This window comes from Papio anubis, chromosome 5 (genome assembly GCF_008728515.1).
Source record: "Papio anubis isolate 15944 chromosome 5, Panubis1.0, whole genome shotgun sequence".
In the NCBI taxonomy this organism is placed as follows: domain Eukaryota; kingdom Metazoa; phylum Chordata; class Mammalia; order Primates; family Cercopithecidae; genus Papio; species Papio anubis.
In genome coordinates this window covers 73,693,031-73,708,001 of record NC_044980.1, presented here as the reverse complement: position 1 = coordinate 73,708,001, position 14,971 = coordinate 73,693,031, and the positions used below count along the sequence as shown (strand labels likewise).

Here is a 14,971-nt window from a genome sequence, read left to right as displayed (position 1 = left end):
AGTAAATTTTAATGAATAAATATTATAAAAGATAGAAGAATACTATCACATCTTTCAGCAAAACAGGATAGTCCAGGTTCTTGTCACCAAATATTACATGATGAATGTTTCCTATTGAATGATTAACTGGACGAGAATAACAGAGTTCATTTTGCCCTTACAAATACATTATTCACACACCAATCCTTGAGTTTGAGAAAATTCACCTAGGATATTGTCTGAGCATTCAGAATCTCAGATTTTGCTGATACATGAAATTTCACCATCACCATGAATATCCAGGGCACTGGTTTCTTTCTCTTCACATTCATCATCTGATGAACCTAATAATTATGAAAGGCCTTCTGTCAATTTTTTTCTCTTTGCCTTTATGGGTGAACAATGAAAAATTCTGAATTTTCAACTGTGTTCAATGAAAGTTAGAAGCAGACTCCAACTGTGGCATCTGCACTCTTCTTTTATACCTTCTTGGAAGATGATGTAACACGGGCAATACAATAAGAAAACGGATGATGTGATAGTGATTTCTCTCCTCACTTCTGCATCATCATTCTCCCATTTTCTTTTCATTTTAGACTTTTTTTTTTTTTTTTTGAGATGGAGTCTCGCTCTGTCGCCCAGGCTGCAGGCTGGAGTGCAGTGGTGTGATCTCAGCTCACTGCAAGCTCCACCTCCCGGGTTCATGCCATTCTCCTGCCTCAGCCTCCCAAGTAGCTGGGACTACAGGCGCCTGCACCACACTTGGCTAATTTTTTTTTATTTTTAGTAGAGACGGGGTTTCACTGTGTTAGCCAGGATGGTCTCAGTCTCCTCCCCTTGTGATCTGCCCGCCTTGGCCTCCCAAACTGCTGGGATTACAGGCGTTAGCCACCGCACCCAGCCCATTTGATACTTTTATAGTATAGTTGAAACAAATGATAAACAATGTTAAAACAATTCTCAGGATGATGAAATAACAAAATGTTCCAAGATACAGAAAAGATAAGATCACTAAAGATCCCAAAATGCATCTTACATTTATAAAAGAATCCAATAAACCCACATGGTAAATGTAAGACAGAGTAAGTTTTACTCTCCTTTTTAAAGGGAAAAAAGTAAACTTTGTTCTTTAAATGGCCTTTAAGAAACTGAAGTTAGGTTCAATAGACCCTTATGGTAAAGTATATTGAAGATCACTTCTTGTCAGATAGTCAGCATTCTTTCAAAGCTGCTACACATTTTCCACTGTTAAACATTTAGATTGCATCCAAATTCTTACTTATAAATGATGATGCAATGAACAATCCTATAAACATCTTCACGTGTACACGTCCAAGTGTTTCCCAAAGCTAGAGTAAATTTTTAAAGTGGGATTCCTAAGTCATAGGGTATGCATATTTTTTATTTTAATAGATAACAGTATATATACCAATCTACCTACCTACAAGCAGGACATGAAAGTTAACTTGTTTTCTAATACCCTCACCTAAAGTTGGATTATTAAACTTTCTAATGTTTGTCAACAAAATAGGTAAACAGCGTTATCCCATTGTTTTAATTTGCACTCGCTGATTACTAAGATTGAACATCTTTTCATCAGTTTCTTGGTCATTCGTTGGTCTTTTTCAAAAGCATAATATCCTACCATCGACCTCCTGTAGTTCTTTGACTCAGAACTTTCAAGTGTAACCACATTTCTGAACTTACTCATAACACCAATAAATACTACTTTCCTAAATTATTCTTCTTAAATATATCTGGCTAATAAAATCCCAGATGCTCTCACATTTTACAAAGAAAGTGACTACAGGTCAGGCGCTGTGGCTCATGCCTGTAATTCCAGCACTCTGGGAGGCCAAGGCAGGTGGATTGCTTGAGGCCAGGAGTTCGAGACCAGCCTGGCCAACATGGTAAAACCCCATCTCTACCAAAAATACGAAAATTAGCCAGGCGTGGTGGCACACGCCTGTAATCTCAGCTACTCAGGGGACTGAGGCTGGAGAATTCGTTGAACTTGGGAGGCAGAGTTTGCAGTGAGCCGAGATTGCACCACTGCACTCCAGCCTGGGCCACAGAGTGAGACTCTGTCTCAAGAAAAAAAAAAAAAAAGTGACTACAGTATCTTCTGAGTAAATAATCTGAAATCATCTGTTGGAGAAAGACGCTTAAAGTTATGAAAAAAGGATAGTTTTTGGATTTTAGAGTGTAATTCTGAAGACAAGATTTTTTATCTAGGTGGGTTACAAATTCATTGTAAAAGAAAAAAATAAAAGTATTTGTGACATTAACTTCAAAATAAAATCCTAGGTGCTCTACCAAGTTAAATCATTATGTAATAATCATGACACTGATATGATTTACCGGAAGATTTTCACTTTGGAACAAAATTTTAAGTGATTTATTCGGCACTAAAATTTACATCGACTTATTCTGTTGCTATCAAAATTATACAATGACAAAATGTTTCCTGGTAGAACAGGACACAAAGGATAACTCACAGAGCTAGGAAGATACAGTAGGATAGAACAGGCATAGCAAGAAAGATGGGGGAAAGCATACTGATGACATCTATGGCAGTGAAGGAAAGAATCTAGATGCTTCCTGGAAAGAATAAAACATTTGAACTTGAACAACTTTATTTAATTTTATATTTTTTAAACTGTACCTTTTTTTTTTTTTTTTTTTTTTGAGACAGGGTCTCGCTCTGTCACTCAGGCTGGAGTGCATGGGCACCATCATGGCTCACTGTAGCCTTAAACTTCTGAGCTAAAGCAATCCTCAGCCTCCCAAGCAGCTGGAACTACAGGTGTGCACCACCATGCCCAGCTAATTTTTTAATTTTTGTAGTGACGGGGTCTCAATATGTTGCCCAGGTTGGTCTCAAACGCCCAGTTTCAAGAGACGTTCCTGCCTCAGCCTCCCAAAATGCTGGGATTACAGGCATGAGCCACCATGCTCAGCCTTACTTTTTCTTAAGTATATATAAACTCAAGCTTTTGGAAGACATATAACTTGTATGAAAGTTTTGTCTGAATTTTTTTTTTGAGACAGAGTCTCACTCCGTCGCCCAGGCTGGAGTGCAGTGGCATGGTCTTGGCTCACTGCAACCTCCACCTCTCGGGTTCAAGCAATTCTCCCACCTCAGCTTCCCGAGTAGCTGGGATTATAGGCGCGTGACACCACGCCCGGCTAATTTTTTATATTTTTAGTAGAGATGGGGTTTCATCGTGTTAGCCAGGATGGTCTTGATCTTCTGATCTCGTCTGCCTTGGCCTCCCAAAGTGCTGGGATTACAGGCGTGAGCCATCATGCCCAGCCATCTGAATGTTAAAGTTAGATTTGTTTGTGCTAACATCCTTTATGAAAAAGAGAATAAATATTCCATGTTGGGATGCTTAGAGGTCAATAAAGAATAGTGGGATGAATATGGGCTCTTAACAAAAGGAACAGATCACTAAAATGCCCCCCAGTCTCTATTCTTCTCAGTCTTTTCTTGCCTAATCAAACTTTTACAATTATAAGTGTTCAAGTAAAAGCTAACAAATGAAAAGAGTGCTGAAACTTTATTAAAAAGTCACCCACATAAACTTTAACATCTGCTTTCATTGTACTCAGTGACAGAGCAAGCAAGAAATGAATTTAATTTTCAAATCAAGCTATATATGTATGACATTCAGCTTTCCCAAGAGTCTAACACATTTGAGTAATTGTAATATTTTATAATAAAGACACTATAATTAATTGAATAATGTCATCTTATCTAAGGCACTGATAAAGGGGAAAATGAAAAATATATTACCTGCAGTAATCTCCTTGCTTAGCGACCTTGGCCAGGGAGAAAATGCAGTCAACAGTTGCTAGGTGATGCACTGCTTTACACAAGTAGTGATAATGTTCACTGAATTTCCTACAGAAGCAGCAGCAACAACGAAAAGGTGAGCAAACTGATTTCTTAGACCTATAATAGCTCTACAACAAGCAATCACTTTATCAGCTAGTGTAAGCATACAGATGATTAGCAGGCATTCCTAACAGTTAAGAGAGATGGAGATTACACCAAACAGCTTTACTTTTTAATACAATAATTAAATTATTGAGGCTTCTTTTTGTTTTGTATATAAATGTAAAACAGCTTCTACGTAAAGATACCAACTGTTAAGAACATATCACAGATTTCATCTGACCCTGACATTTGAACTTAAGGTATAACACAAATATAGCAGTCATTTTCATTTCGCTTCAATAACATCATGAAATATTCATGTACATCAGCTTCCCCTGTGCTTCTTCACAGCATCCTCCAAACCTGGAATAACAGTTTCAATACCTTTCTCTCACACTAAACTGGAAGCTTCTTGAGAGCAGATTGTCCATCTGATTAACCCCACTGTAGACATAACATCTAGTTTATAATGTTGGCATAAAATAAACACTGTAATAAATATTTATTGAAGACAAGGGGAAAAGGTACTTTTCTCACTTATCTTCAGTTATCTTATTAATGCATATAAAAACTAAATTTTAGATTTGTTTTTTAAAAGATTATGGTCATTGCCTCAAGTCTTTGGCTACTTAAAACTATAATACCTATTGATGTAAAAGCCTAAATGGCTTTTATTGAAAAACTTATTTGGAAAACACACATGAATACTTTTTTCTTTTTTCTTAAATTATCCCATTATCTCATATCATAGTATTTTATGTCAATGTGTGTAGTGTCGTATAAATTGTGGACATCTGTATGTAGTGATCAATTGTGGATGTGTGAAGTATACATAATTAAACTACAAAAATGACCCAAAAGTTAATTTTTAAGAATGACCAGTATAAAGTATCTTTTTAAGTAACAGGAAACATACAGCTGAGCTTAAATCGTTATAGTAACTACTCTGCCTCCAAGAGAGATTAAGAGATTGTTTGATTAAAAAAAAACTTTAAGTAGGTGGTGATAAGTCACAAATTCTTCAAAGATTGGAAAATGAGAAAATGTAATTAACTAACTGTAAATAGGTCCAAAAGGAAAGCTGAAAGGAAAACAAACATTTACTAATCAAAGACTATGAAGAAGCCACTACATTTTTTTCTTTACAACCACCATAAAGATAGGTCATTACCTAAGTTTTACAAATGAAGTTCAGAGAGAAAAAGCAGTTAGCCTAAAGCAATTGAGCCTAGACTCAAACTGAGCTCCTCCTATCACCCTACCTCACAGTGCAGTTTTACAGACTCCTACTAGCATCTTTTCTTTTGTGCATACATAGAAATAAAATAGAAATAAGGTGCCTACTTTCTACATTTAAAAAATAGTGTAGCTCAGATATTCTGTACGACCTTTTAAAGATGATCCAAAAATGAGAAAAAAGACGACAAACGAACAATAAATGCCTCTCTTAAAAAACATTTGTCTATTGTAGTGTGAGTTTCAGAAATGTTCCGACAGTCTATTTAGTACTGAAATCCAAAGGTTTCTAGAGTGCTTCCTAGCTTGAAAAAGATATCCAGATTACACTACTAGAGTGATAGACTATTCCTATATAATCATTATGACTTTTTAAAACTGTAACTTCTGATTTTTCTAGTATTAGAATAAGGTATTGTACATAAATGACTTTTTCCAGATACTAGGAACAACATTTTAATTATCCAGCTTTATTTCTGTGTTTTTTTGTGAACTGAAAAATATATTCACAGTGTACTATATACTTATTTGCTGAGTAGATAGAACATAATGAATACAACTTATCTATTTCTCACTGAATTAAAGTTCATCAAAACAAATAATATGATTCCCACCGTGTTAGAATCTGTGCAAAACCCCAAACACAAAAGGGACAGGCCCCTGGCATCAGACAGGCAGCCCTCAGTCACCACTTTAAAATGTGGAGGGAAGTGGGGATGGCTAAGGGATCGAAAAAAAATAGAAAGAATGAATAAGACCTAGTATTTGATAGCACAATAGGATGACTATAGTCAATAACTTAATGGTATATTTTGGAATGGCTTAAGGAGTGTAATTGGATTGTTTGTAACTCTAAGGATAACTGCTTGAGGGGATGGATACCCCGCTCTCCGTGATATGCTTATTCCACATTGCATGCCTGTATCAAAATATCTCATGTACCCCATAAATATATACACCTACTATATACCCACAAACATTTAAAAATAATTTAAAAAATAATAAAATAAAATGCTCCCTAGTTTTGAAGATGCCACATGTTGCACTGGCCTAACTGTCCTGGGTGTTTAGAGTTAAGAGTCACCCTAAACCAGGAGTGGCTGCTCACTGACTTTGCCTTGTTATTCCTGCTCTGGCTTCGACTTTATGTTTTCTTTCCTTTTTTCCTTTTTTTTTTTTTTTGAGACGTAGCAGTCTCACTCTTTCACCCAGGCTGGGGTGTAGTGGCACGATCTCAGCTCACTGTAACCTCCACCTCCCAGATTCCAGCGATTCTCCTGCCTCAGCCTCCAGAGTAGCTGGGATTATAGGCGTGCACCACCACGCCCAGCGAATTTTTGTACTTTTAGTAGAGACAGGGTTTCCCCATGTTGACCAGGCTAGTCTCGAACTCCTGGCCTCAAGCAGTCCACCTGTCTCAGCCTCCCAAAGTGCTGGGATTACAGGCATGAGCCACTGCACCTGGCCATGGCTCTGACTTTAGATCTGACCACTCACTGCCCTCTTGCACTGTGGCATATGCTGTCCTTGTTCTAATTACTGACCCATCCGGTCCTCCTATCTAGGCACTCTTTCTTTTGCCAGAAAGCAGCCACATTTGCTGTTTCTGCCCTTGCCTCTTGGGACATGAGCATCAAAGCTTTAGCAGTAACAAATGATCAGTTTTTTTCCTCACTCTTTCCCTCCTTCTCAGATCCTGCCCAGGTCCTCAAGACCCTAATTTGCTACTACTCAGCAGCTTGACTTGAGGGTAGCTGTCTCTGATTATCTAATGTTTAAAATGGAAATGAGTTAACACTGCTCTTAGTGGGTCCCATTTCAGTTCCAACAACAAAAAAGCAGGGAGAGATAAAGTAATTATTTTCATATGAACAACAATGTTCCTTCTGATGTCAATGGTATAAATAAGACATGAATACAATGAAAAACTATCAAAAACCTATAACATCATCATAACTCTTAAAGAAGCCTTGACTTCTTGGTCTTTGTCCATTTGATATACTTTGCCAAACTTCAGGGAGATTATCCATACTTAGAAAAATGGTAAGCTGAAAAATGGTCAATGCAGATAACAATCTGATAGACTGGGTTTACAGCATAACAACAAGCAATTTTATCACTATGCTACCAACCAACTTAAGGATGAAGTCAAGGCACTATGATTTAACCTCTGGCCAAAAGATATTGCTGAGTTCATAAGAAGCAGATGAAGACACTTGGGTTCTAAAGCTGTTATGGTGTTATGATGACTACAGAAGTTTACCATCAAGTGTTGCTCAATGATATCTGAAGTTAATAAAAATTGAAAATATTTTATTTGCAAATGAATTTCTACAATTTGTTATTATATATTATAATTCAACTTTTAAATAATTTGCAATTGAGAAGATTACTGAATATACACAGTGCATCTTCTAGAACAAAAAATAAAAGAGAGACATGTTTCAAGGGAGGATTTACTCCACAGCAGTGTCTACAGCCTTAATTTCTGGCAACATTTCGATCAAAAGTAATATGACTAATATACAACAGTTAGTACCTCAGTAAGTGACAAATACATTTGTAATGCTGGTATTCAGTCCTCTGATGTCAGGTTCATTGAGGTTAATCACTTTTTTAATGATATCACAGTCACACCATCTGGCACCTCAATAAATACTGTACATAACAATCAATGCTGCTCTCAAGTGGGGGCTCTCGCTGCAAAATGCTCTAGCTAAATTTCAGCCAATATTCTTTTTTTGGATAAAAACTTTAATGCATTTTTCTTATTCTGAAAGTAATATATGTACATTATAGGTACTTCTGAAATCGTGCTCAGTCATCCCTCGGTATCCATAGGAGATTGGTTCTAGGACGCCCAGCAGATGCTAAAATCCAATATGCTCAAATCCCTTACATAAAATGGCAAAGTAGTTGTATATAACCTATGTACATCCTCCCATAGGCTTTAAATCATCTCTAGATTACTCACAATACATAATACAATGTAAATGCTATAAATAAATAGCAGTTATATTGTACTGTTTCAGAAATACTGACAAGCGGAAAAAAAAGCCTGTATATGTTCAGTATAGATGCTACCATCCTTTTCATTCCTCGAATATTTTCAATCTGCAGTTGGTTAAATCCATGGATGCAGAATTCACAGATATCAAGAGCCAACTGCATTTGCAAAGGAAAGAAATTAAAATCACCAGTAACCTCACCATCCAGAAATAATCAGTAAATGTTTTGAGTCTATATATATATACACATACACATATATGTTCACATGTACATAGGAATAGATATTTCTCCAAAGATATACACATGGCCAATAAGCATAATAGTAATACAATAAGCATATGTAATCTTTAAAATATAGAAGTCTGTATGCTGTGCATTATGTGAATATACACATATAAAATTGTATCATACTTTTACTTTTTTACATCATTTTCTTCACTTAGTAATTAAAGTATCATATGCTTCTGTGACGTTATATTTACTGTTAGCTCACTCTTTGCAATCTCAATTATAGCCTAGGGATAATATAATAAAAACTCCTGGGTCAACCTAGTAGAAGGCCAAGTCAGAAGGCTGATACAGTAAGAATGGTTTGAGGTAATAATGGGCTATTAGAAGACAACATAAAAAGGGACAAATCAAAGAAACATCTCAAAGGTGGAAAAAGACAATCAGAAATTTGGTAACAGGTTGGGCATGACGGCTGGCACCTATAATCTCAGCACTTTGGGAGGCCGAGGCAGGCGAATCACTTGAGCCCAGGAGTTCAAGATTATGCTGGGGAACATAGAGAAACCCTGTCTCTACAAAAACACTTAAAAATTAGCCAGGTGTGGCGGTGCATGCCTGTGGTCCCAGCTTCTAGGGTGCTGAGGTGGGAGGACTGCCTGAGCTGGGGAGGTAGAGGTTGCAATTAGATGATTGTACCACTGCACTCCAGCCTGGGTGGCAGAGTGAGACCAAAAAAAAAAGAACTTGATAACAGATAAAGGGACCAAAGGGAAGAAAGAATCAAGAATAACACTAAGATGATTAGCCTGGGAGTACTGAACTTTCTTTAGTCTGGAATAATGACAGAGAATAGAAGCCAGATCTATGAAATTATGTATGGTCTGAATAGAGTGAACAGGAAATTACCTCACCAAATCCCAGGACCCTTCTAGAATGTGAGTCCTTGAAGACTGAAAGGTGTAATTTTAGTTCAGTTTTCACATTCTCAGTGGTAATACTAAGGAAAAAGCCAGGAGAACTGAAAGACTCAAAGGCTCTGAAAACCCTTAAAATAGAAAATTGAAAGTGAAATAGAAAAGAAACTGAATAGACAAAATTTCCATCCCTACATTCAAGATTCTGAGTCAAGATAGTCTCAAAAGATTTAAGTAAATTGGAATCTCTTCCTGGTCTTATAATTCAAGACTCCTCAGGGCAAAAAGATTGGTACCAACTTACTTCCTTGTAAAAATTATCACATATCTTTTTTGTTTTTTGTTTTTTTTTCATTTCATTTCAGGTTGATTACTTGAAATACAATAAAGCTCCCTGAAGGACATCACTGAATTTTTAGTGTTTAAGGTGGTATTTATTTATTTGAGACAGAGTCATGCTCTGTTGCCCAGGCTGGAGTACAGAGGCACAATCTCGGCTCACTGCAACCTCTGCCTCACCGGTTCAGTGATTCTCTTGCCTTAGCTTACTGAGTTAGGTGGGATTACAGGTACATGCCACCACACCCGGCTAATTTTTGTATTTTTAGTAGAGACAAGGTTTCACCATGTTGGCCAGGCTAGTCTTGAATTCTTGGCCTCAAGTGATCCACCCACCTCGGCCTCCCAAAGTGCTGGGATTACAGGTGTGAGCCACTGCGCCTGGCCTGTTTACAGTTTTAAAGTAAGAAACTAACAGAGATGTATTTAGACTGATGCCTGCAGGCTCACCATGGGCAGGCTGGCAAAGGCCACATACCTGGCTGCCAGATGGCTGGGGCTGAATCTGGGCTCCAATCCTTACCCTTAGAAGATTAACTTCTTATTTCTGAATCTCACTTTATTCATTTGTAAGTTGGGTATGATACTTAGCCTTACAGGAGTCACATGAAAAATAATGAGTTTATATATAAAGTACTCAGACCAGTGGTGGCCTAGAGCTGGCTCCTATGGACTCATGAAAATCAACTGTGCACATCTCTTCCCAACTCCAGTCCAGTGGTAGCTTCACATCAGCCCTGGTGGGAGTGTTTACACTTCAGAAACCAGCAAACTCTACAAACATGACTGCCCTTCCAAAGAGCTGGCTACTAACCATTCGCCAGCACACCATGACTTAAAACTGACAATATAAATATACGACTATCAATAAATCCAGAATGTGAGACATTCTTTGAGACAATGGCAAGGAGTCTTCAAAAAATACCATGGTAAAAAAGAAACAAAAAAAATGGCAGGCAATTCTAGGTTCAAATAGACTAAAGAAGCATAATTACCAAATGCAACATGTAAAAGTTGATGACGTCTTTCATTTTAAAATCTAAAGGGAGCAACATTGGAAAAATTCAAGAAATTCAAATATATTCACAAATTAATGTTAATTTTTTTAGATGTAATAATGGTGTTAAGATTACATAGTAGAATGTCCTTATTTTTAAAGATGCAGGTTTAAGTATTTAGGGGAAAGTGTTATGATGTCTAAAACTTACTTCCAAATGTTTCAGGAAAAAAATACATGAGAGATAAAAAGCAAATGTGGCAAATGCTAACATGTGATGAACCTAGGTGAAGGGTATATAGGTGGTCATCTTAACTTTCAGTAGCTTTTAAGAATATCTTTCGGGCTGGGTGCAGTGGCTCAAGCCTGTAATCCCAGCACTTTGGGAGGCCGAGGCAGGCGGATTACTTGAGGTCAGGAGTACATCAGCCTGGCCAACATGGCGAAACCACGTCTCTACTAAAAATACAAAAATTATCTGAGTGTAGCAGTGGGTGCCTGTAATCCCAGCTACTCAGGAGGCTGAGGCACGGAGAATTGCTTGAACCTGAGAGGTGGAGGATGCAGTGAGCTGAGATCGTGCCATGGCACTCCAGCCTAGCTGACAGAGCAAGACTCAGTCTCAAAAAAAAGAAAAAAAGAAAAAGAAATAAAAAAGAAATAAAATCAGACAACACATGTACTCAACTATTTTATGGTGGGTCACAAGATGTAATCTCTATTTTCTTTTTGATGGGAAGATTTTTCCAGTCTGTTTCTCATAGCAAAAAGTCAGATTATATTTTTCACTGTAAACTCACTCTAGAAAATCAAGCCATTCAGCACTGCAGTCAAGGACTAGCTGCTCCCGGAGCTGATTCAGATGTCTGTAATTTTCTACAACAAAAGGAGAGTGAAACCGGCTCACAGCTTTTGTGCTAGAAGACAGGAAAAAACATAAATAGGAAATCAAGGTTAGTAAAAAATCCGAAATGCCATCACTTTAGAAAATAAAAATAGTTATTTATTATTCTCTGATGAACCTTGAAAATAAACAGCTGTAAATAGAAGAACATTCTTTAATTATGGTCCTGAACTCTACTGATTCCAAAGAACATGACTTTGCTCAGGAAGCCTTTTAAAATGCATTTCAAATTATACCCATATGGCAAAGTCAGAGTTTAGAACTTTTATTTCATAGGCAAAAAGTTTTTTTCTTTAAATTATACTAAGTGAAAATGCTCTTTAAAAAAGATCAGAAGCAAATATGGTAAAAGAAAGTATGATAAAGCTAGGAAGTAGATACATTGGTGAAAGTTATATTATTCTTTGTTTTATGGGCTTTTCTGTATGACTGAAGTATTTCAGAGAAAAAAGAAAAATAAAAAGCATTACAAAGAATAGCAATGCATTAATTCAGGAGGCAATTAAGAAAGAGATCTTCAGGATACTGTGATCTGTGCAGATTCACAGTGGCTCTGGATAGGAAGAAATACCACATGCTCCCCATCTGGGCTTAAGTATCATCTCTGCTCTCCGTTCAGTAGCTAGAGCACAACAGGAGATGCCATGGGTCCCCAGTCAGAGAAGCCAGGTCGAGGCTCTGGTCCTGCTACTTACTAACTATGTGATTTGGGGCAAATGAAACAGACCTTCTCTAAATATCACTTTCCTCATCTACAAAACGGGGATAATAATATCTACTTCATAGTTACTGTTGACAGGATCAAACAGACAACACTCACGAGAGCGCCTATAAGTATTCAATAAAAATTAGTTGTTTTGTGGTGGTGGTGGTTGCCATTGCTGTTAATGCTGTCATTATGATAAGTCTTCAAGAAGAAAAGGTCAAGGCATCTGGTCTTTGTTTGTTCCCCAACTCTTGTAACACACTGTTGCACTTTAATTTGCCAAGTTGCTGGATTAGGGGTGGGCCTTTTGCATTCAAAATCTGACTCTTGATGTTCTAACCTATCTCTGTCAAAACCCTATGGCCCAACAGATAAATTGCAATGAACCTTTCCCAAACTATCTTATCTGTTGATTCAATTTACATTACTAACATTTGAAAGATGGTGTCACTGATTTATGCCTTGCTTGTTGCTTTAAAATTGTATCATCTAGACTTCTATGCCAACATATTTATCAAAGCTTTATCTTCTGGAAAAACTCATTTAGTGAGATATTTCGGTTATTGTTGTAGACAGACTAACATGGTTTTTGGTAATTTCTCTTCATAATGCATATTTCATTCATTAGCTGTGATACAGGACAAAAGCAGATAAAGGAAAGAATGTCTGCAAAAAGAGAAAACAACCTCCCCTAGAATCAATAATACTCAAATCTAAAGTACAGCTTCTGGCAGCATTTAAAAAAAAAGATGGTATTAGAACGAAAGAAATCCATGCCTGTGCCTTCAGCATCTGATGATGTGGCAATGGATAATAAACATTTTCTTTTTAAGTTAAAATAATAAATTACTGGGAGGCCAAGGCAGGTGAATCACTTGAGTTCGAGACCAGCCCCTGGCCCACCCCTAGTGAAACCCCGTGTCTACTAAAATACAAAAAAATTAGCCAGCAGTGGTGGCAGGTGCCTGTAATCCCAGCTACTTGGAAGGCTGAGGCAGGAGAATCACTTGAACCCGTGAGGCGGAGGTTGCAATAGGCTGAGATTGTGTCACTATACTTCAGCCTGGTTGACAAAAAGAGACTCCGTCTTAAAAATATATATATATATATTATATATGTATCATTATATATTTTTTTGTATATATGTATATTATATGTGTAATAAATTAATCAGTCATACATTATGTCAAAATTTCCCTTCATCCTTAAAACAGAATGCCTGTACACTATTACCAGTTACTGGTCCCTCTTCTACCATCTTAGGCAAATGTACCATTTTCATCTCATGTTTGTGCAACTTATTGATAACAGTACTAATAAATATTCCACAAAGGATACTACTCACAGCTGTATATACCTCCCTAATACCTTGTCTTTAAATGAGTCCTCTCTTGGAGATTAATGTCTAACCAAGGAGAAAAGGCAGAGTCTCATTGTGGTTCTCTAAATTTGTTTTTGATTAATTTATTTTCATCAATTCACGATCCGGGTTATAAAAAAAAGATGTAAAGAATTACAATAATTATGTGCCAAGGAAGGCATTAAGAGTAAAGAAATGTGGAGTTCGGTGAGGTAGAAAATGAAATTGCAACTTCTTGTAAGAAATGTCAGGCATAGCATTCACCATGAAGTAAAAGCAACTAAATTAATCTTACAATTGAAGATTCCTCAACTTTTCTTCCATGTGTATCCTGTGCTATAAGAATAAAACAGTAATTTACAAAATAAGAAAACAAATGTGTAAAAATAAGATACCTTTTTGAAAAATGTTTTAAAATCAATGATAAAGAGTTAAAAATAGTGATCTCCTTGGTTAAAAGTTCCCTAAGAAAGGGCAGGGCACAGTGGCTCACGCCTGTAATCCCAGCACTTTGGGAGGCTGAGGTGGATGAATCACCTGAGGTCAGGAGTTTGAGACCAGTCTGGCCAACAGGGTGAAACCCTGTCTCTACTAAAAATACAAAAATTAGCCGGGGGTGGTAGTGCATGCCTGTGGTCCCAGCTACTCGGGAGGCTGAGGCACAAGAATCCCTTGAATCAGGGAGGTGGAGGTTGCAATGAGCTGAGATCATACCACTACACTACAGCCTGGGCAACAGAGCAAGAAAAAATAAAAATAAAAAGAACTGCTTTTAATTTTAAGAACGTGGCTACTATGAGCCCAGTAGCACACAGATATACAGATGTCATTATAATTCATTATAAGAAAAAAATGTATTTTAAACCTACCTTCCAACCTTTACCCAATCAGTTGGTATACAAGATACAGCAGAGTTCTTTATTTCGATCATAAACTAAAACAAATACAAATAAACAGATATTTAGATGAGTAACCATTATATATTTTAAAGCTTTCCCCAAATTGTGGTATAACAATTTATTATATATTGTTAAACACTCAAAATAAGTCCAGAATTGTTTTTCATACTGTATATATGTCAATACAGACAAATATTATTAATTAAGGGTTCAATACTTGAGACAAAGTACAATTTGTGTTGTGTAAAACATTTGTAATACTTGGGCTCTCATGTTTCTAATATTGTTATACATATACTCTGAATGATGGCTTTTTCATTAACCATCTCTTTCATTTATTAATAGTCACTTAAGAATTCTATTACTCATAAAAGATTGAATTTCTAAGCATATAAGATTTTAAAATATTCAATTAGTAGATGTTACACCGGTCTGAGATATGATCCTCCCCTAT

The 14,971-nt window shown here is 36.8% G+C and overlaps 1 protein-coding gene across 3 annotated transcripts in view; it reads right to left on the bottom strand.

The window, feature by feature from the left end:
- MSH3 (mutS homolog 3) overlaps positions 1–14,971 on the bottom strand; it is a 219,803-nt gene that overhangs the window by 85,482 nt on the left and 119,350 nt on the right. For all 3 annotated transcript variants that reach the window (XR_002522614.2, XM_031666743.1, XM_031666744.1), the window contains exons 16-18: positions 14,488–14,552; positions 11,449–11,565; positions 3,779–3,886 (exon numbers count right to left, since the gene is read on the bottom strand). Coding sequence is in view for 2 of the 3 variants with exons in the window: in XM_031666743.1 (XP_031522603.1) it covers positions 3,779–3,886; positions 11,449–11,565; positions 14,488–14,552 (290 nt within the window). In the remaining variant the exon portion in view is untranslated. The remainder of the gene's footprint in view (positions 1–3,778; positions 3,887–11,448; positions 11,566–14,487; positions 14,553–14,971) is intronic.